Raw genomic sequence first — 22901 nt, forward strand, 5'->3', positions numbered from 1 at the left:
ACTGTGCTCATTGGGACCTTCAATGCTGCAGAAATTTTTCTGTACCCTTCCCCAGATCTGTGCCTCGATACAATCCTGTCTCGGAGGTCTACAGACAATTCCTTGGACTTCATGGCTTGGTTTGTGCTCTGACATGCACTGTTAACTGTGGGACCTTATATAGACAGGTGTGTGCCTTTCCAAATCATGTCCAATCAACTGAATTTACCACAGGTGGACTCCAGTCAAGTTGTAGAAACATCTCAAGGATGATCAGTGGAAACAGGATGCACCTGAGCTCAATTTTGAGTGTCATGGCAAAGGCTGTGAATACTCATGTACGTGTGATTTCTTTCATTTTTTATTTTTAATAAATTTGCAAAGACTTCAAACAAACTTCTTTCACGTTGTCATTATGGGGTATTGTTTGTAGAATTTTGAGGAAAATAATGAATTGAATCCATTTTGGAATAAGGCTGTAACATAACAAAATGTGGAAAAAGTGAAGCGCTGTGAATACTTTCCGGATGCACCGTATATTAAACCAGAAAGCAAACCTGTATCTCATGAATAAGCTCTTCATTTCATTTCACATGTCAAGACAAATCATCCAGAAGGGCATTTAAATATGGAAGTCTTAAAGCTACATTAGGAACAGCCATCTGTTTAATGGTTTAAAATAGTAATGAAAAACTAAAAGATGATGTTTAGATCATTTCATAGTTAATAAATAAATGATTAAATCAATGGTCAGATCTCAACAGTATAACTGTAAAATAATAACACTGAAATGAACTGTAAAATAGTAACATTTGGAATAATTTGAGAATACCATGATGGATGCAATAATATGTTTGTTTCTGTTGTCAGCTGTTTTCAGAGGGCCGTGCGTGATTGTTCAGGAAACAGGTGAGTGAATCTCAAACTGACAGATTAAAGGACAAAGATTAAGACTATTTTAAGAGCACTGAGTCTATGCCATAATTCATACATGCAAAGTCAGCATAGCCATGTAGTTTTGGTATTTTCATGCAAGTATGTGCTACGTCTAGGTGCAAAATTGCGCACACAAAGCGCTATGGGCTGGATTCAGTGCAATTGAATTCTGAGGTTCTTCTCCGGTTATTGCACCGACTACGTCCTATAATATAGTCCATTTTCTGTCAAACACCAGTGATATAAACAAACACAGCACATTCATAAGAAGTTGTTAATGTAAATGGACTGTATGTAATGCATCTCCTGTTCTCTGACTGCAGTGTCAGATGTATGTGTTGTATGTTCTCGATCAGCATCTCTGGTCCTGCTCGCCCGTGTCTCACCTGCTTCAAATATGATTTGCTTCTCTCCCGTTGTTCATTGTTTTGAATGTATATTTGTTATATGTTTCTGTTTAATGTTTTGTTTAATTTCTGTACAGAATCCTTGAACTGTTGCACGTAGTGCTGCTCCTAGAAAACAGAACCCTTTAATTGAGTTTTTCTCCAACACATGAAGATTTCAGAGATGAAACAGATAATCCGGCTGTTATTTAACTCTGTTTCTCACAGATATACTGAAGCTGTAGAGATGAAGGACAGATGTGATGCTCCTCATACAGCGGAGAAATCTGAGCTGTACACCTCTACAGGGATCCATGTCCAGAGATGAATCACAATCTGTTTGAATCTGAATCATCATCTCAGATCATTTGAAAGGAGGGACGAGTCGAAATTAATTTTTGTGTTAATCAACATTATGACACAAATGCTGTCGACTGAGCTGAACTTGTATTAAACCCGGAATATTCCTTTAAGTACTGTCAAAGTTGTTACTTGCATTGATTACTGTATTTATTTCTAATCAGTTAAGTATTTTAATGATGAACTTTTTTGTGTGTGTTTGTACAGTCTGTTTTTTAATTGTTTATGTTCTAATGTGCTTGTAAACTCAGGTGAAGATTGTTTTATATGCTAAACTCTTGTGCAACCTTCAGGACATTTTTGTCTTTCATTTTTGTTTTTCCGATCATACTGGCTGTGTTAATGCCAACAGCATACATTTTGGCAAAGGTGTGTATTTTTGGGGTTATTTTGATATTTCAACCTCAGTTCCTGTAATACATCTATAATATACTGTGTACTCAAAATAGTTACACTCAGGACCTTCATGACAAAATTGTCCCCATTGAAACCCATTAAAACTGCAATATTTGATCCCAGTGTCATTAAAGCATTAAATCATGAATTCTATGATATTATGTTTTCATTCTGGAGCCCTGGCTTCAAAATGTACATTTTTAATGTTTTCCACCAGATGGCGCCATTTTTCTCATGTTTAGCCTATGGAGCAAATACAAGCTTTTCCCCTATTCTCTGTTTGCTGTATTATAGAGCACTGCAGCACAACTGAATACGTGATGCAGATAAAATTGTGTGTGTGTGTTGGTATGGATGTCAGAGAGTGTTTTGTATGTGTGTATTGAGAAATGTGTGTGTGTGTGTGTGTGTGTGAAAAACAACAGTGGTATTATATAAACAAACTGGCATTTAAAGGGTTAAAATCAGTCAGTGAAAGTGGAAAATAATATTAATATATAATATATTTGTCTTTTAAGGACCTCTGAGTAACTTTTTTTAAATTGACGCACAAGGGTTAAGACTTTAGCAGTAGTGTTAGTAGAACACAAATGTTATTACAGTAATAGAGGAGTGAGATATTGATCAGTTTAATCGATCTTTGCTATTCGTTGTTCCTGATGTGACCGACAGATGTCGCCAGATATCAACTCAAACTCTCACTGATGACGTTTGATCTTCTGCGCAGCCGCAGAGCTTCACGTCAAACAACAAACAACAACAAAATACAACAAAAACCCTCAAAGTGAATCTGACACGAATATCATGACGGAAAACGCTGTGCCAGGTGTGAAATCTGATTATTCAGTCATTTCAGATATGTTGTTTTGTATGAGTAACACTGAAACGCATTTCGTTGAAAACTTCCTGTTGCTGTTATAAACGGCAGAATGTGATTTTAGCTATTTATTTACATTATGAACAGTAAATATCACATACGTGATAAAAATGTGTTTATTTCTGATGTATGATATATGAGAGTTTCACATGTATGTTTATCAGTTTACTGCTTTACTCTCATGCTGTTTTCTGTATGTCTGACAGATAAAACAGTTTAATTATTATTCTTTATTCTCTAGATCACAACAGTTGTGGAAAGATGACACTTAATGCATTTATCTAATGAAATCACGCTTTAATGAAAAGTAATAGTTCATTCATAAAAAGGAAAATGATCACTTATCATTTATTCACCTTCATGTTGTTGCAAACCCGTATGCCTTTCTTCTGTGCAACACAAACAGAACTGCTGTGTAGTATGTAAGCCTCAGTCACCATTCACTTTTATTGTATCTGTTTCAATACAATGGCTGAAGCTCTCATTCTGCCTAACTTCACTATATGGTATGTTTACTTTGTCCTTTACAGCAAAGCACCAAGCCAAGTTACTTTTAAAGTGTGATTTACTTGCCCAATAAATGTGATTTCTGCTTCTAGATCAGCCGGGTGGAGACTGGGGAGCGTGTGGACCCGAGGAGGAGAGAGAGAATGACAAAGCAGAGCTGAGAATCGTCCTGATTGGTCGAACAGGCTCGGGCAAGAGTGCCACAGGAAACACCATCCTAGGACGCCGTCACTTCCTGTCGGCCATGAGAGCAAGTTCAGTGACCCGCGTGTGCGAGCAGAGTAGTGCGGAGCTGCCTGAGGAAGGGGAGTCCGGTGCGAGGAAGAGGCTGCTGGTCGTGGATATGCCGGGATTTGGCGACACACGGCTCGACCCGAGTCACGTTCACGCTGAAATCGCCAAGTGTGTGGCGCTAACGGCGCCCGGTCCGCATGCGTTCCTGCTCGTGGTTCCTCTGGGCCGCTACACAGAGGACGAAGACCGAGCTGTCACGGAAATGATCCGTGTGTTTGGCGAGGAGGCGCTGCTCCACCACACAGTGGTGCTGTTCACCCGCGGAGATGAGCTTGAGGAAGGAGGTTTGGAGAGTTTCCTGGATGAGTCCACTCCGGAACGACTGAAGGTTCTACTGTGGAGATGCGGCGGTCGATACCACGTCATCAACAACAGAGAACCAGAAAACAGGTTGCAAGTGCGAGCCTTACTGCAAATGGTGGAGAAGATGGTGGAGGACGCAGGAGGAGCGTGCTACACCAGCAATATGTTCCTGCAGGCCGAACAAGCCATCCGAGATGAACAGGAGCGACGGATGAGTGAGGAGCGAGTGCAGCGATGGAGGGGTCGAAGGGCAAGTGGAAGGGTGGTTAGCAGGCGCCAGGCCCTGCGATCCGCTCTGAACCGCTTTAGAACTGAAGCCGCTCTCTCTGGGAAAGTTCTGGAGCGTGTAAAGGTGCTTGTTGCAGCCGGGGCCACTGGAATGGCAGTGGGGGCTGTTTTTGGAGCTGCAGCACCTCTTGCTGTGGCGGCAGGGGCGTCAATGATGGGCGGATCAGTGGGGTTAGCGGCAGGGAAACTGGCGGGAGTCTCAGCGGCCGGGACCGCAGGTGTAGGCAAAGCATTTGGCGCAATAGTTGCAGCTGCCACTGGAAAGACAGCCGTAGCTCTGGGAGCAGCAACTGGAGGGATGCTAGGAGGGTCGGTGGGTGCGTTGGCCGGGGCGGAGGCTGCAGGACCGCGAGAGGCAGCTGTAGAGGCACTGGAGCAGGTTGGAACAATGGGTGCAGCAGTGGTGGGCGTGGCTGCAGGGGTGGGTGGGGCTATAGGGGTGGGAGCAGTGATGGGAGCAGTGCTAGAGGCTGGAGCAATAAGTAGTGCAGCGATAACAGGAGCTGAAACTGCAGCGGAAGCTCTGAGTGTTGCTAACGCAACGGCAGTGGCCACCGGGGGCAGTGTAGGGGGCGCTGAGACCTCCTGTGCCAGTTCAGCCGGAGGTTTATCAGGAGCGCTGGATGGCGTCGGAACAACCGCACGGATTCTGACTGCTGTAGCCGAGATCGGAAAAGCAGCGGTGGGAATTGCACTTGCTGGCGGGATGGTGGTGAAAGTGGTGAAGGAAAAAGTTCGATCAGGAAGTGGAGCTGCCGAAAACAGCTACACGGAACGAAACTCCTACGAGATCCACTGGAACAAATAAACGCATGATGCTAACAGTGTGTTTGACATTCATGAATTAAGCATCACTGCTGCTGTTTATGATTTACTTTAGATCATATTATTCACATTTACAGTATGAAATGTCATGAGAACTTTTTACATTTATCTTAGACAGGCCTTGAAATTTGAGGCGACAACAAAAATCAACATCAGCACTTATCCCGTTAAAGTTAATGGCTAATGCTATTCTATTTGATTCAGATTTGTCAATGTGTTTTATATGAAAAATCAATCATTTTGGGAAATGTTTTGACTACAGCTTTTATCTAGTAAATAATATAAACCAGCACAATCTGATTCAAACTGACGGACAGCTGTTCAGTATCTTCAGTTATAAAGTTTTGACAAACTTGTTTTGGTGAATTTATGGTTGAAATGCTAAACATTGTTGTGTGTTTAATAGATCATAACAGATATTTCTGGGTACTTTTCTGCAAAGGTTTGACTAGTTTGGGTTGGTTTAGTGACATCCGCATGTGATCCGTTCAAACAAACATGCTGCCGTGTGACGAGACTGAAAATCTGTGTTTGTCTTCTGAAGCAGTTGCACAAAATAAACATAAAAATGTCAATAAAAACATGTTGTTTTCATTTAAGAAACAAACACTTTAACCACAATCAACTCTCATTATTGCATCATTTAAAGTCATATACAAATACGTTCAACCTGACATTTTAAACTCATAACACTCACAATAAATTAATTTATTCACTCTTTTTAACCCTCATGTTGAGAAAGACTTTGATATTGTTTTGCCTACAGATGCAAAACTGCAGTGGTGTCAGTAAATGGTGATAAAAATATATTTCAAATGTATATTTAGCTACATTATATAAAATATTTATATAAAACTGTAGCTATATTTAAGAGTTTGAGCTGCTGTGATTGCTGGTTTTTTACCCATATTTAGTCATCAGATATTGTTTTTATTAGATATTAATAATAGTTGTAATTTTGTAACAGTTAAAGCGCTTTCAGAACACAAAACACTCCTATTGAAATAAAATTAGATAAAAGGTGCCGGAATGAACAGAATGAAGGAGTGTCTGAAGAGCATTATGATTATGTAACTTCACAACCCTCAAATTAACATATTCAATTGACACCTCCCTGCTCTTTAAATATTAATAAGCACTCTTCCTTCACTCCGCGTGGCGTGGGCGGAGAGTACGATTAGGGGCGGATCAAATGCAAATGCGAACAGCGCCTCTGCTCATCGACGTACAATCAGACCACGGTCCAGCGAGCGATTTGATTGGCCGACAGCGCCTGATCTTACGACGGCCATTGCCGAGTGTCAGCCAATCAGCTGTGAGCGTCATTGACAAGCAGTGTTTGTGAATGACGTCACTGCTGGAGCGCAAGATGGCCGCGTCCGACCGACACCGGAACCGCCTCTGAGTGTGTTTGCTCTGGTTGAGTTCTGATAATCGATTAAACCGACAGAGACACGCGACGAACCGCCCCACCCGCCAGGAGCAGCTTGAGGATGGACGCTGTGGAGTTTATGGACAATATGGACCCGACTTTATCCGAACTGGGCGATGAGTTCACAATGGGAGACATCGATGGTAAGATACCGAACACGAACCGAAGCGCTTATCGAATCGATCAGATCATGATAATGATGTTGTGATCACGGCTCTCTCTCTCTGTGTGTGTGTGTGTGTGTGTGTGTGTGTGTGTGTGTGTGTGTGTGTGTGTGTGTGTGTGTGTGTGTGTGTGTGTGTGTGTGTGTGTGTGTGTGTTTGTTTGTTTGTTTGTAAACAGTGATGTGATTCGGTACCGCTTTAATCGCGGTTCGTTTCGGTATAGAGAGAATCGACGATGATGTCAGCATGTGTTTATATTATTACAGATCTGTGTTAAATGGGAAGTTAAGGCATACCATATCCATAAACGTTTATAAATATTTAAGATTAATATGTAAATAAATGTTGACTGTTTAGGTGCTGTAACTGGTTAAAGTTTGTCATCTCTTAATCCTTTTTTTTTTTTTTTTTTTTTTTTTTTTAATGGCTAATTCATTTTAAATGAAATGGATACAAATCTAAGTCCAAAAATTAAATATAGTAAAACAAATATTTATTTTATGCAATATTTACACACATGAGCTTAAAAATAAAAAACCTTGAAAGCAGACAGTTTTGACAAATCTGTTGTTATATTTTGGAACTGACACAAGGGAAAGTGAACACTTCTGTTAATTGGTCAAGCGAACGTGTTTATCGATAATCACAAAACTGATCATTATCAGCCTGGCCGATATCATTAATAATACTGATCAGAATGATCAAAATCAAATTCTAGTATGTCACACCACAGGACATGTGAGAAAGTATTTAATGTTAATTACCCATTTATGAATCATACGGTACAAGCGCACGTTGAACAAGAACACTCTAGAGATGCCGATAATATACTTATGTTATTTTCAATTCAATTCCAAGTACTATCAAGGCCAATATCCCCAAAACCGATATCTCGATTACATTTTTTATTTTTTTTTATTTTTTAATTCTTGGGATAATATTGGTAATTTAATTTTATTATTTTTTTAAATGCCTTATTTATTTATTTATTTATTTATTTTTTAATTTATCTGCCTAAAATTGAAAACTATTAGACTTCTGTTTTGTTGAACCTTCAAAAACTAATCCTGGTTTTACTAGAGTAACCACTGATCTTTATACCATATTTACATTGTATATCCGTGACATTAACCGTAGTCATAAACCACGGTATTTGCTGTAAAAGCATAGTAACCACTAAATTAGCCGTGCGGTTACTACAACTATAGTAAAACCATGGTTCATTTTCATAAGGGTGTCATTTAACAACAGATACAGAACATTATCAATGTTTTAACGACTTTTAAATAATCTTACTAACAAACCCATGATAATGTCTCGTTTAGATTTGACATTAACTCCAGAAGTCATTACCTCAGCCAATCACTGCCTCTTACAAAAATAACAAAACATGATGACATGCATTCATTTCCATGGTAACTAAATAATAATATAATTAGTTTAATAAAAACGTATTATGTGAGAATCTTATTATCAGAATCAGAAGTATTGATACTTTAGTATCACCCTTGAACACTTCTGTTAAAATCAATGAAGCGTTCAGTGTACAATCGTCTTTGATGTCGCTTGAATTCATTTGTGTGAATTAATGTTCTCATTTGCAACTACATGTTATTTTGAATGAATATGTGTGTGGGATTTGCCACATCATGAACGACTCCTGTGGGAATGATTCAGATGACAGTAACATTAGATCAGTTCTGCTCTGAAGATGAGATTAACTCTTGTGATTATCAGTAATGTGTGACGTCCATTGAGTTGATTAGACCCTAACCCAACCTACCTAACTCTAACTAACCCTAACCCACCCTACCTAAACCTAACCCACCCTAACCCAACCTACCTAACTCAAACTAACCCTAACCCACCCTACCTAACTCTAACTAACCCTAACCCACCCTACCTAACCCTAACTAACCCTAACCCACCCTACCTAACTCTAACTAACACTAACCCACCCTACCTAAATCTAACTAAACCTAACCCACCCTAACTAACCCTAACCCAACCAACCCTAACCCACCCTAACTAACCCTAAATCACCCTACCTAACTCTAACTAACCCTAACCCACCCTACCTAACTCTAACTAACCCTAACCCACCCTAACTAACCCTAACCCACCCTACCTAATTCTAACTAACACTAACCCAACCTACCTAACTCTAACTAACCCTACCCCACCCTAAATAACCCTAACCCAACCAACCCTAACCCACCCTAACTAACCCTAACCCAACCTACCCAACTCTAACTAACCCTAACCCACCCTACCTAACTCTAACTAACCCTAACCCACCCTAACTACCTAACCACCTAACCCTAACCCTACCCTAACTCCTAACCTAACCAACCCTAACCCACCCTAACTAACCCTAACCCACCTACCAACTCTAACTACCCTAACCCACCTCTAATCTAACCAACCTAACCCAACCTACCCTAACTCCCTAACCCACCCCTAACCCTAACCCACCCCTACACCCTAACTAACCCTAACCCCTACCTAATTCTAACTAACCCTAACCCAACCTAGCTAATTCTAACTAACCCTAACCCACCCTACCTAACTCTAACTAACCCTAACCCACACTAACAAACCCTAACCCAACCTACCTAACTCTAACTAACCCTAACCCACCCTAACCTAACTCTAACCTAACCCTAAGGCAACCTACCTAATTCTAACTAACCTTAACCCAACCTACCCAAATCCAACAAACCCTAACTAATCCTAACCCACCCTGACCCACCCTACCTAACCCTAACCCACCCTACCTAACTCTAACTAACCCTAACCCACCCTACCTAACTCTAACTAACCCTAACCCACCCTACCTAACCCTAACTAAACCACCCTAATCCACCCTAACCCACCCTAACTAACCCTAACCCACCCTAAATAACCTTAACCCACCATACCTAACTCTAACTAACCCAACCTAACTAACCCTAACCCACCCTAACTAACCCTAACCCACCCTACCTAACTCTAACTAACCCACCCTAACTAACCCTAACCCACCCTACCTAACTCTAACTAACCCTAACCCTAGGTGTCATTTATTACTGTGATAATAATCCTGTAAACCAATAAAACAAACACTCATCTACAGTATGACACACTTTCTGTCAAGGTCTGAGGTGTGTTAGTGTGTCAGAGTTGACGTGTGTGTGTTATCAGTGTGTTTATCAGCTCTGTTTAATCAGTGATTTACTGTTATACATCACTGACCTTCATCTCAATATCTGCAGTCATTATTGTGATCATTAGCATTCATAAACTCTAGTTTATAGAGCATTATTGTGTCTGTCACATCACTGATGGCCTTTGAGTTCAGGTTAAGGGGTTTGTGGCACTCCATGTCATGTTGTGCATAAGAACGGCCCTTCATATGAAGAATGATATTTGTGTGGCAGTGTTGCCTATGGAGAGTGTTTTAAATCAGTCATTGATGAGCTTCTATGACGGTTAGGGTGTTTCCTCAGACGGTTGCTCACTAGAGTTTGAGACAGAGTGTGTGTGTTTGAGGTTGTTGAGTCTATGCTGCAGTGTCACACATACATGAGAGTTTCAGTGTAATATTGAGTTCTCTGTGTGGAAGAAAAACATTAATTTACTAACGGAACTCTTTTAATGTGTGTTTACACTGTTAAACTTGTTGCCAAAAGTGTTGAATGAATGTATCTGTTAAAAAAAAAAATCACTTGTAAAGGGTTAAATATCAGTAACAATGACAGCTAGATGACACAAGCATTAGTGTTTAATATTGATTCTCACAATCTAACAGTAACTGTTGTATATTCTGTGTGTGTTTGTGTTCATCAGAGATGCTGCAGTTCGTCAGTAATCAGGTGGATTTCCCAGATCTGTTTGAGGATCAGATGAGGGGTGGATCTGTGGCCCCTGTACGGCCCCCTCCACAGACGGTCCCCAGTGCCATACTGACCCCTCCACACACACCTGTACAGACCAACAGTCAGACGCAAACCCGCACACCACCTCTACTGCAGCCCAGACCACAGCCAATCACACAGGTGAGATTGACAACACCCACTCACTCATAACCACACCCACTGATGCTCTGAACACACCCCTCACTCATAACCACACCCACTGATGCTCTGAACACACCCCTCACTCATAACCACACCCACTGATGCTCTGAACACACCCCTCACTCATAACCACACCCACTGATGCTCTGAACACACCCCTCACTCATAACCACACCCCCTAATGCTCTGAAAACACCCCTCACTCATAACCACACCCACTGATGCTCTGAACACACTCCTCACTCATAAACACACCCCTAATGCTCTGAAAACACCCCTCACTCATAACCACACCCACTGATGCTCTGAACACACCCCTCACTCATAACCACACCCACTGATGCTCTGAACACACCCCTCACTCATAACCACACCCACTGATGCTCTGAACACACCCCTCACTCATAACCACACCCACTGATGCTCTGAACACACCCCTCACTCATAACCACACCCCCTAATGCTCTGAAACACACCCCTCACTCATAACCACACCCACTGATGCTCTGAACACACCCCTCACTCATAACCACACCCACTGATGCTCTGAACACACCCCTCACTCATAACCACACCCCCTAATGCTCTGAAAACACCCCTCACTCATAACCACACCCACTGATGCTCTGAACACACCCCTCACTCATAAACACACCCCCTAATGCTCTGAAAACACCCCTCACTCATAACCACACCCACTGATGCTCTAAACACACCCCTCACTCATAACCACACCCACTGATGCTCTAAACACACCCCTCACTCATAACCACACCCACTGATGCTCTGAACACACCCCTCACTCATAACCACACCCCCAATGCTCTGAAAACACCCCTCACTCATAACCACACCCCCAATGCTCTGAAAACACCCCTCACTCATAACCACACCCCCTAATGCTCTGAAAACACCCCTCACTCATAACCACACCCACTGATGCTCTAAACACACCCCTCACTCATAACCACACCCACTGATGCTCTAAACACACCCCTCACTCATAACCACACCCACTGATGCTCTGAACACACCCCTCACTCATAACCACACCCACTGACACTGGCAAAACCCACTCTCTCATAACCACAACCACTGACGCTCTGAAAACACCCCGTACTCATAACTACACCCACTGACGCTCTGAAAAAACACCCCTTATTCATAACCACACCCACTGACGCTCTGAAAACTCCCCATACTCATAAACACATCCACTGACGCTCTGAAAACTCCCCATACTCATAAACACATCCACTGACGCTCTGAAAAAAATCCCTTACTCATAAACACACCCACTAATACTCTGAAAACATCCCTCGCTCATAACCACACCCACTAACACTCTGACCACAACCCTCACTCAAACACACCCACTGACAATGACAACACCCCTTACTCATAACCACACCCACTTATACTCTGAAAACTCCGCTCACTCATAAACATACCCACTAACACTCTGACCACACCCCTCACTCAACCACACCCACTGACATTCTGACTACACCCCTCACTCAAAACCACACCCACTTACACTCTGAACACTTACATGAATATTCACAGATAAACATGATGTTCTTGTTGGTGTTGTAAAATTAAGTATGCTTAATATTGCAGTGATTTTAAAGGCACAGCTCATCCAAAATGAAAATTCTGTCATCGTTTCCTCACCTTCATGTCGTTTCAAACCCATATGATTTTCTCTCCTCTGTGGAACACAAAAGGAGATGTTAAGCAGACGTGTGGGTATCATCACGTTCTCATGCAGTTCTCTGAACACGTCACAGGTGCAGACGTTTCCTGTGCAGACGCTGGCTGTGCAGACGCAGGCACAACCGCAGACGGTGATGATTACTCCCACTGCTGCGCCGTCACGATTCATCCAGAACCCCGTGATCTGCCAGCAGAACCACAACACAAGCTTCCAGGGTGAGAAACACACAGAAAATACACAAATATATATGTAAACACAACAGCATCATTCATAAACATTTGTGTCTCTCTGCCTCACAGTGCTCCAACCACAGATGCAGAGCATTGTGACATCATCGCAGGTTCAGCCAATGACGATCCAGCATCAGCGTGTGTTGACTCAAGCTGGGCAGACGATACAGACTCTTTCGGCAGCGCCAGCTGCTGTTCATACAGTGTCACAACAAGTGCCTGTATGTCACACACACACGCATGTGCTACTGTCATCTAAACCAGCAGTGAATGGAACTCTGTGCAGTATGTATTGTCATGAAGCTGTTTTGTAATACTGTGTTGTGATTGTCTGTCAGGTGTTGGTGCATCAGCCTCAGATCTTGAAGACGGACTCTCTGGTTCTGACGACACTGAAGCCGGACGGGACTCAAGTTCTCTCAGCCGTACAGAACCCGACTGGCATTACTACTCTGACCACGCCCATCCAGACCACCGCATTGCAGGTTCTTCACAAACACACTACAGTATTTTAAACACACATTCACAATGCATCATGGGAGTGTAGTTCTTGCCCTCATTACATACATCCGGAACCAGGACAACTGAAAAGTTTGCTCTTTTATTTTAATCATGCAAGATAAGACAAAGAATGAACATAATATTAACATAACTTGTCTTCATCATTAATGTGGTCTCGTTCACAGACGCTGATGGGCAGCAACATTCTCACCACTGTTCCGGTCATGATGGGAGGAGGAGACAAACTGCCAATTAAACAGCTGTCATCGGGCACCACCCACTGCGGCGGCGGGGCCAGGATGTCTGTGGATCATGGCATGGCTGTTACCATGGGAACAGGAGTCGTCGTGAAAGAGGGCGAGAGACGAACGACACACAACATCATAGAGAAACGCTATCGCTCGTCCATCAACGACAAAATCCTGGAGCTCCGCGACCTCGTCATGGGCAGCGACGCCAAGGTCAGTCTCGCGGTGCATGCTGGGAAGTCTGTAGGGCTTGTGTTTGACTGACTCAGTGTTTAATGTTTGTGTTGACTGACACATAGATGCACAAGTCTGGCGTTCTGCGTAAAGCCATCGACTACATCAAGTACCTGCAGCAGGTTAATCATAAACTCCGTCAGGAGAACCTCACGCTGAAGATGGCCAATCACAAGAACAGTGAGTCACATGACCTGAACATCACCGTCAGACTGACGATAACCCTCTGTGACATCACTGATGTGTGTATCTCTCTCTCTCAGAGTCGGTGTGCATTTCTGATGACATGGATCTGAAGCCGGAGGTCTCGTTTATTTCTCCTCCTCCGTCTGATTCGGGCTCCAGTTCTCCTCCTCAACTCTCGCCCTTCTGCATCGACTCAGAACCAGGAAGTCCTCTGATGGAGCACGAGCAGGTTATCATCACAATATGCTCATATTTCAGCGATACTTTGTGTCATGAAAGTGTCTTTTCAAAGAGAGACTAGAGGGTGACAGATTAATTGACATCGTCATTGACAATATTCATCTATATTTTTATCCTCACTTCAGTGCACATTTAATTAATTAAATTAGTGTTTTAAATTAAATTGAGCAAATGCAAAGACAGATGTGAGTATATGGAAACGTGCTCCATCAGCACATACATTACGTCTCCAACTTCATATCTGGTGAATAACATTCAAAATAAAAACTCATCTGGTGAAATATATATTCAAAACTTTATCTCGTGAATATGGAAGCTCTGAACTTGCAATTTTATTTGGAAATAAAGTAGTAGCAGGCTGTCTTTCGCTCGCTCGTCATTCTGTCACCTTGTAAAGGTGCGGTCACATAACTTTCACACTGCGAAATTCCACAGGCGAAATACAGTCATCTCAGTGGGAATCTGCGCAATCGAGAAATTTTCCACGATGGACTTCCTGTGGGGAAAAATCTCCCCTCCCGGAGTGAACTTTGACAGGTGAATTCGCCGTGTTTTGGCAGTAACGTCTGTGTTTGAGATGTTTCGTAAACATCTACACTGAATGTTCACAAGGGACAAGGCTATCGGTTTAGCGGCGAGTTTCTTTTTAACTTAAGTCTCACAAAGGATAAAGTGCAGCATTAAAAAGAGGCTGCTTGGCAATAATATTTTTGCTGGTTTCATACGCGCTCACTGTCCACCCATGCCATCTTCGCCAGCGGAATATCACCATGACGGTATGTGTGACCGTGTCTAGATTTCAGGCTCACTGATAGTGCCACCTGGTGGCTGAAGATGGGACACATGCTGATTGTTAATTAGGAAGGAAAATTCTAATATGTTGCCTCTTGAGGAGAAAAAGAAAAATCAGAGAAAACAATCAAATTTGCCATAGGGGAAAGTTTTTGTGTAGGATATAGACTCAGAAAGGCACAAAGACACCTAAAAAAAAAAAAAAATCACCAAGTGTTTTTTTTTTTCACCTTGCGGTTCAGGGCTTCCATAGATGAATATATTTATGCTATAAAAAAAGCTTAATTTGGTGAATACTCGCATGTAGAGCATTGTAACGGGGCCTAGTCGTCACTGTGATTGTTTATGGTCTAATTCACAGTTCATTGTCAAAGACATAATTGAGAATGAATGAGTTGAAAATGACTGAAACTGAATTGAAATAAATGATAAATCATTTCATCTTCTCTCTCTCTCTCTCTGTCTGTCAGATGAAGAGTGAACCGGACTCGCCGGCATCTGTTGGCGTGTTGGATCGCTCTCGTCTGCTGCTGTGCGCGCTCACGTTTCTCTGTCTGTCTCTCAATCCTCTGCCGTCTCTGTTGGATTCAGAGGAGAGGACGAGTCTGTCCGCCGCTCACGGATCCTCACGCTCGCTCTTCTCTCTGCCCGACCAGACGCAGAACTTCGGTGAGTGTCTCGCCTCTGATCCGTGAGATTTCAGTCATGTGACCCATTCTGTTCTCAATCTAATGTCATCTCTGTGTGTGTGTGTGACAGTGGCGTGGCTGTGGTGTGTGTTGCCGTGGTTTCTGGTGTGGGTTCTGAGCGGAGTGGGCGTGGTTTGGGGGTGTGTCCGGGTTCTGTACCTGTGGGAGCCGGTGACGCCCCTCCACTCGCCCACATCAGTGCGTTTCTGGAGACACCGCAAGCAGGCCGACCTGCAACTCTACAGGGTAAACGCACACATAGACATAAACACACACGCGCGTTATCACGTGATCATGTCCTAATGCTGTGTGTGTGTGTGTGTGTGTGTGTGTGTGTATCAGGGTGATTACGCGGCGGCGGTCTCGAGTCTGGAGACGTGTCTCTCCGTGTTGTCCAGAGTTCTGCCCTCCACCACCGTCGAAATCATCTGCTCGCTCTCCTGGAATCTGATTCGCTACTGCCTGCGTAAACCCGCCCCTCTGGGCTGGCTGGTGCGTCTGTTTGGTGGAAAGCATGAGGGGGAGGAGTCACAGACGAGTGCGCGGGACGCGGCATTGGTGTATCATAAACTCAACCAGCTGCAGCTCACAGGTGTTCTGATTCTCCATATGTTTGTTTTGATCAGTATGAATGACAGGAAACATCAACATGAAGACCTTCAGTATTCTGACACTGATCGTGTGTGTGTGTGTGTGTGTGTGTGCAGGTAAACTGGAGCGCATTCCCCTCTGGAGTGTGTGTGTGTCTCTGAGTGCAGTGAATCTGTCTGAGAGCGCCGAGGGAAAGATTTCAGTCAGTCAGCAGATTCAGATCTATGTGACAGCTGCCATCAGTCTGAGATCAGCGCTGGGGAAACATCTCACCTGTCTGCCCGTCAGTACACACACACTAAAATATATACTACACACACGTACAAGAACACTAACACATACTACACACACTATACACACACTAACACTTCCTCTCTCAGGGTTATTTATTGAGCTGTGCCGAGAGTTTGAGCTGTCAATCAGACTGTAAGCCCCTCCCAGACTGTCTGCGTTGGATCTTCACGCCATTGGGTCGTCAGTTCTTCCTGAGCTGTGATTGGTCAGTGAGGTCAGAGAGCAGTGAGCAGATTTTCACTTGTCAGAGAGACGAAGGTAACACTGAAACAAACACACACATTGAGCTCATCTGAATCAATTTGTGTTTAACTGACGGTTTGTTTCTGTCCCCAGCGGATCCGATAGCACAACTGCACCGCTGCTTCTGTGAGAAACTTCTAGAAAGAGCCGTTCACACGCTGATCGAGCCACAGAGTAGCAAACACACTGAGGAGACTGGGTACACACACACTCATACACATTAATCATCAGTTTTACTATTACTGCTCGTAGTAAGTGTTAGTGGTTTAAACACAGTATTAAACAGTGTTCAGTGTGTAAGTGTTCCTGCAGCGTTTGAGCTCCAGACATGAATGACCCCTCAAATCATGTATGATGTTGAGGAGAGGTGTGCTGTTACTTTATTAACAGATCACACTTACCATTTACAGCTGGTTTGACTTAAACCAAGAAACAACCATCTAGCAACTGCAAAGCAATGCACCAAAAGCCAATCAGAACACCTTAGCAACTGTATAACAACACACTAACAACCAAACAGAACACCTTAGCAACCACATAGCAACCCACTAACAACCAATCCGCAAAACTCTGTAACTGCATAGCAACGCACCAACAGCCAACAGAACACCTTAGCAACCGCATAATACACTAACAACCAATCGGAATACCTTAGCAACTGCAAAGCAATGCACTAACAACCAATCAGAACACCTTAGAAACTGCATAGCAACCCACTAACAGCCAATCTGCACACCTCTATAACTGCATAGCAACGTACCAACTGCCAACAGAACACCTTAGCAACTGCATAATACACTAACAACCAATCAGAACACCTTAGAAACTGCATAGCAACCCACTAACAACCAATCTGCACACCTCTGTAACTGCATAGCAACGCACTAACAGCCAATCAGAACACCTTAGCAACCGCATAACGCACTAACAGCCAATCAGAACACCTTAGCAACCGCATAACAACGCACTAACAACCAATCAGAACACCTTAAAAACTGCTTAGCAACGCACTAACAACCAATCCGCACACCTCTGTAACTGCATAGTGTATCCGGTCCTTCTTAACCCGCTCCAAGCCGGATTCGAACCGGCGTCAGCCAGCATGGGAGATAGGCGCGCTAACAAGGAGGCTAAAGGCTACAGCCCCTAGCGTCAGTCACTAGTGCGCCTCTTGACTCCAGGAAAATGAGGTTTACACATACCGCAGAGCCATCACGTGTACCAGCTTGCTCCCGTTACAATAGCAACACACTAACAACTGCATAGCAATGTACTAACAGCCAGTCAGAACACTTTAGCAACCGCATAGCAACACACTAACAGCCAATCAGAACACCATAGCAACACACTAAAAGCCAATCAGGACTCCTTAGCAACTGCATAGCTACACACTACCAACCAATCAGAACACCTTAGCAACTGCATAGCGACACACTACCAACCAATCAGAACACCTTAGCAACTGCATAGCGACACACTAACAACTGCATAGCAACACACTAACAGGCAATCAGAACACCTTAGCAACCACATAGCAACGCACTAGCAATCATTCAGAACACCTCAACAACAGCATAGAAACACCTTGGCGACCACCCAGGACACTAGCATTGTGTCAGCAGGTTTTGCACGCACTCACATGTTCTTCAGTAAATGTTGTTTGTGTCTGTAGGGAGTTCACGGGTGTTCGGGAGTTTCTCCAGTTGTTGAACAGCTGCACTGAAGACTCCGCCTCCACAAATGCCCCCTTCCATGCGCTGGCCAATCAGAACACGACACCAGGTCCGTGTTACTTCCTCTTGAGTGTGTTATGATCGGTGTGCATGTGCTGATGATGATGATGTTGTGTTCAGTGAGGGATCCTGTGTGCTGCTGGTGGGCGTTGGTGCTGAAGGCCGCTGTTCATTGGCTGCAGGGTGATGATGTGTCTGTGAGGTCACTTCTGGCGGAGGCGGAGCGAATGCCCAGAGCTCTTCACACGCTGGAGTGAGTGTTTACCGCTCAAAGTATGTTTACCTCATATCACACACTCTAACCGCTCTTGTGTGTTTTAGTCACCCACTGCCGAAGGCCGTCCTGGCGCTGTGTAAGGCGGTTCAGATGAGTGTGTGTCCTCAGAAGGGGGAGGGAGTGTTGAACTGTCTCACACACTGTCAGAGAGCCAGCGCACATCTACACATCAGTGTGTGTCAGTCACACAACAACACCTGGCTGCACAAGGTACACACACACACACACACTGTAGATCACATACAGAGAGTGTCGGAGCTGTGATTGGCTAATCTGTCATGATCTCTCAGGGGGTGGAGCTTCTGGTCTGTGACCTTCTCCTGACGCTGAGAACCAGCCTATGGCAGCGTGGAGGCGGGTCTAATGGAGAGCCTGGCCCCGCCCCTGGATCCCAATTGGCTGGATTCCAGAGGGACTTGAGCTCTTTGCGGAAGCTCGGACAAGCCCACAGACAGGCCCAGCACAAGGTGACCTTTGACCCCAACCCAGAGCTGACCTCTGCATTTCAATATATGTGTAAAACACGTGATCGTGTTTGTTTGTGTTTTAGTTGTTCCTGCATGAAACGACAGTCCGACTGATGGCAGGAGCGAGTCCGACACGCACACACCAACTACTGCGACACAGAACGCACAACTACACAACAGCAGGTAATCACACACACACACGTGCGACAAACAGATTTAGTAACTAAACACCATTTAGTAAGTGATGCGGTAATTTGAGGTGCCGTTTGTATGTGTTCCAGCAGATGGCGACAGTGTCCCGGGTGAGCGTGAGAGAGCTCATGCCATCCTGCTGGCGTGTCGTCACCTGCCGCTGCCGTTACTCACCCCACCGGGTCACCGCGCCCGCCTGCTGGCTGAAGCCAAACGCACGCTGGAGAGAGTCGGCGACCGTCGCTCACTGCAGGACTGTCAACAGATACTGCTGCGGCTGGGAGGAGGGACCACCATCGCCGCTTCATACACACACACACACACACACACACACACACACACACACACACACGTGTCTGACCTATGATGATCTCATCAACAACATGTCCAGATCATATTTCATCCCAAAATATAAAGAAACAAGAAATTATATTTGAATTCAAGAAAATGAAGCCTTCATTAGAAATATTTTTATGACGTCACTGTTATTCTACAATGTGGGAAAAGAGTAGCAGTGCTGTCAGAAATCAGCTGGTTATTAAGGTGCAGTATGTGCCCGCTGGATTTCATATTCAGCAGCATTTTTGACAAAAAAATAAACTTCATATCCGCTGATTTAAATTTAAACAATTTATTAATACAAATTCTCAAGATTGAGAATGTATTTCTTCTGCCAACATGAACTCATCATTTAGAATATGAAGAACTGTATCAGATGTTACAAATAAAAAAACAAGGTTTTGTTGCGAGGGCATTTTTAGTGGCATTTTTTGCCCTGAGCACTCAATTTCTGAACCTGTCCAAACTTTTGACTGGTCGTGTGAAAATATACTTCATTTTCTTTAAGCAAATATGAGCCGTTCATGTTTTGACCGGTTTGATGAGATTCAGTCATGTTGAGACACATTTATAAACCGCATATAATCAGCAGAACACTCACACATACACACACGCTCTCACACACAAACTCACAATCACATGCACACTCACACATACACACACGCTCACACACAAACACACAAACTCACACTCACATGCACTCTCTCACACACACAAACTCACATGCACACACATAAACTCACACTCAAATGCACACTCTCTCACACACACACAAACTCACACTCACATACACACTCTCTCATACATACACACAAACTCACACATACACACAAACTCACAATCACATGCACACTCACTCACACACACATTGTACAGAACTTTGTAGACGCAAGTCTCATAGAGTTTAGTGTGGTTATATAATGATTACACATCACATGACGAGTTTAATGCTTCATGTGTCAGTTTCTGACGTGTTTTCTTTATTTTTGTCATTGTGCTTCTGAAGTATTTTGTCTTTATTATTTGAGATATTTGGGAACATTAGATGAGGACTTTTATTATGAAATATGTAAAGTTCACACACACAGATGGGAAGAATTGAGCTGTTAATGGGGGAACAACATAAAATAAGCTTGTGTATATTTGCAGTTTTTAATAATTTAAAGTGTTCGAGCTTGTGGTGTTTGAACTGGATTTAACTCTTTTACTCTCTTCAGACTCACATTCACTCTTTTCTTCACTTGTTTTATTTCTATGACTTGGATTTCTTTTATAATAAAACTGTAGATGCCATTGAAGAACCTCTTCTTCTTCTCGTTCTGTCAGTTATCTTATTGCATTTCTCAGAAGTTACATTGTGCAAAAGCACATCCCAGCTAACAATGTTTGCTTCCTAGAACGATCTGGGAACGTTAGTTTTTGGTTCCCAGAACGTTCCCAGAACAGACGTCCTAACATTCCCTGTTGGTTAGCCAGGAAAGTTTTTATTACAGAAATAGAACGTTCCCCTAACGTTCTGTTAACGTTCCCGTAACCTCCATTTTCAAATCATATTTATATTTACATATTCATACATCATTAATCTTAAATAAAACAATACATTATATAAATAATCAGCCCAATCTATGTCTTTGTTGATCCATTGTCTAAAAAATATGAAAACATTTTCATAGATATATTTTGTTTTTAATAAAAACTGATTAATTTTTGTGTATTTCCTCAGTTGATAAAGGATGACTTCAAGGACTTTAACACTAAAACTTATAGTTCATATAAAATCATTTTGATTAATCACTGACCCACAACACTTAATTTACTAATTTAAACCACTAATAGTTCTATACATACATAATTAATATTGGCATTATATTCATTATTTTTCTGTTATAGCCTAATTTCATGTACAGCTGCTTTGAAACAACACTACACAAATACATTTGATAAAACTGACTTGATAAAAATGTGCAAGAACATTGTATCATTAAAAAATAAATTGTAACAGTAACTCAGCTCTTGATCTGGGCACTATGAAGGGATCTTCTTCACTACTGTGGTCAGATGTAACATGATTTCTATAAAGCAATTTATGTCATTTTTGTAATTTTAAACAGTAGACCTACTCTAAACACATGTAAAAACAATAAATAAAAAATATAAACATTTAAAAGTTTTAACAAAGTAAGCCCCCTAGAGCAACATTGACGCTTCACAGGATGTGTAAAAATCTTGGTCTTACAGATATTTGGAGACTTTTGAACCCATCCGGTAGGGACTATACATTTTTTCATCAGCCCATAAGATTTATTCTAGAATAGATTTTTTTTTAATCCAAATCCTTCATTTCATCTGTTGTTGATTGCTCAGTTGGAAATATCTTAGTCTCAGATCACGCCCTGGTGAGTTTAGAGGTGTTGCCACATACAGAGAAAAAGAAATCATATAGTTGGCGCCTTAATGTGTCCCTTTTGCAAAATCCTGATTTCCAAGAAATGCTAAAGACTGAAATCAATGTTTATACGGAGACCAACTGGTCCTCAGTATCCTCTGTGGGCGTGGCTTGGGAGGCACTTAAGGCGGTTCTTAGGGGTTGGATCATACAGTATGCCTCATTCACCAAAAAATCCAAAGCACGAGAACTTGTGGAGTTGGAAGGAAATATTAAAAGTGCCGACGCAGAGCTGAAGTGCTGAATGTCATCTGATGGCCTCAGAGAATTGACCCGATTGAAATACAGATATATTATTTTGTCACGGAAAGTGGAGTTTTGGTTATTTAGGGCAAGACAGTCATACTTTGAGTCAGGTGACAAAGCAGGGAACCTTTTGGCTAGATATATAAAGCAGAGAGAGTCTTTTTCTACCATTCCCTCAGTGAAATCTGCTGGTGGTGAAATATTTACCTCGGTCATTGATATTAATAATGCTTTTAAAGAATTCTATATTGATCTTTATAGTTCCACATCTTCATCTACTGATGAGGATATTAGAAACTTCGTGGAACCATTAGAACTTCCTAAACTGATGATTGAGCAAAAAAACGCCCTTGATTCTGAGATAACCTTGGAGGAGTTTGATGAGGTAATTAAGTCCCTACCTACTGGCAAGGCTCCGGGGCCAGATGGTT

The 22901-nt window shown here is 42.8% G+C and overlaps 2 protein-coding genes across 5 annotated transcripts; both read left to right on the forward strand.

Annotated features, from left to right (window-relative positions):
• The first annotated feature begins 2742 nt into the window (after positions 1–2742).
• On the forward strand, positions 2743–5732 carry LOC127449847 (uncharacterized). Its single transcript, XM_051713440.1, has 2 exons — positions 2743–2883; positions 3534–5732. The coding sequence occupies exons 1-2, from the start codon at positions 2862–2864 to the stop codon at positions 5132–5134; spliced, it is 1623 nt and encodes a 540-aa protein (XP_051569400.1). The 5' UTR covers positions 2743–2861; the 3' UTR covers positions 5135–5732.
• A 750-nt stretch (positions 5733–6482) lies between these two features.
• On the forward strand, positions 6483–21079 carry srebf2 (sterol regulatory element binding transcription factor 2). Of its 4 annotated transcripts, none has more exons than XM_051713389.1 (20): positions 6483–6726; positions 10576–10784; positions 12533–12737; positions 12822–12973; positions 13091–13237; positions 13439–13714; positions 13801–13915; positions 13999–14150; positions 15424–15622; positions 15713–15888; positions 15985–16234; positions 16350–16516; positions 16614–16785; positions 16864–16969; positions 18443–18552; positions 18624–18756; positions 18825–18990; positions 19071–19247; positions 19331–19430; positions 19529–21079. In XM_051713389.1, exons 1-20 carry the CDS (start codon positions 6645–6647, stop codon positions 19804–19806), a joined length of 3372 nt encoding a protein of 1123 aa, XP_051569349.1. In that variant the 5' UTR covers positions 6483–6644; the 3' UTR covers positions 19807–21079. The 4 variants fall into 4 exon arrangements, with proteins under 4 accessions (XP_051569349.1, XP_051569350.1, XP_051569351.1 ...); XM_051713390.1 differs by having other exon boundaries at positions 19532–21079; XM_051713391.1 differs by having other exon boundaries at positions 12596–12737.
• Positions 21080–22901: the final 1822 nt, after the last annotated feature.

Source organism: Myxocyprinus asiaticus, chromosome 13 (assembly GCF_019703515.2).
Source record: "Myxocyprinus asiaticus isolate MX2 ecotype Aquarium Trade chromosome 13, UBuf_Myxa_2, whole genome shotgun sequence".
Taxonomy (NCBI): domain Eukaryota; kingdom Metazoa; phylum Chordata; class Actinopteri; order Cypriniformes; family Catostomidae; genus Myxocyprinus; species Myxocyprinus asiaticus.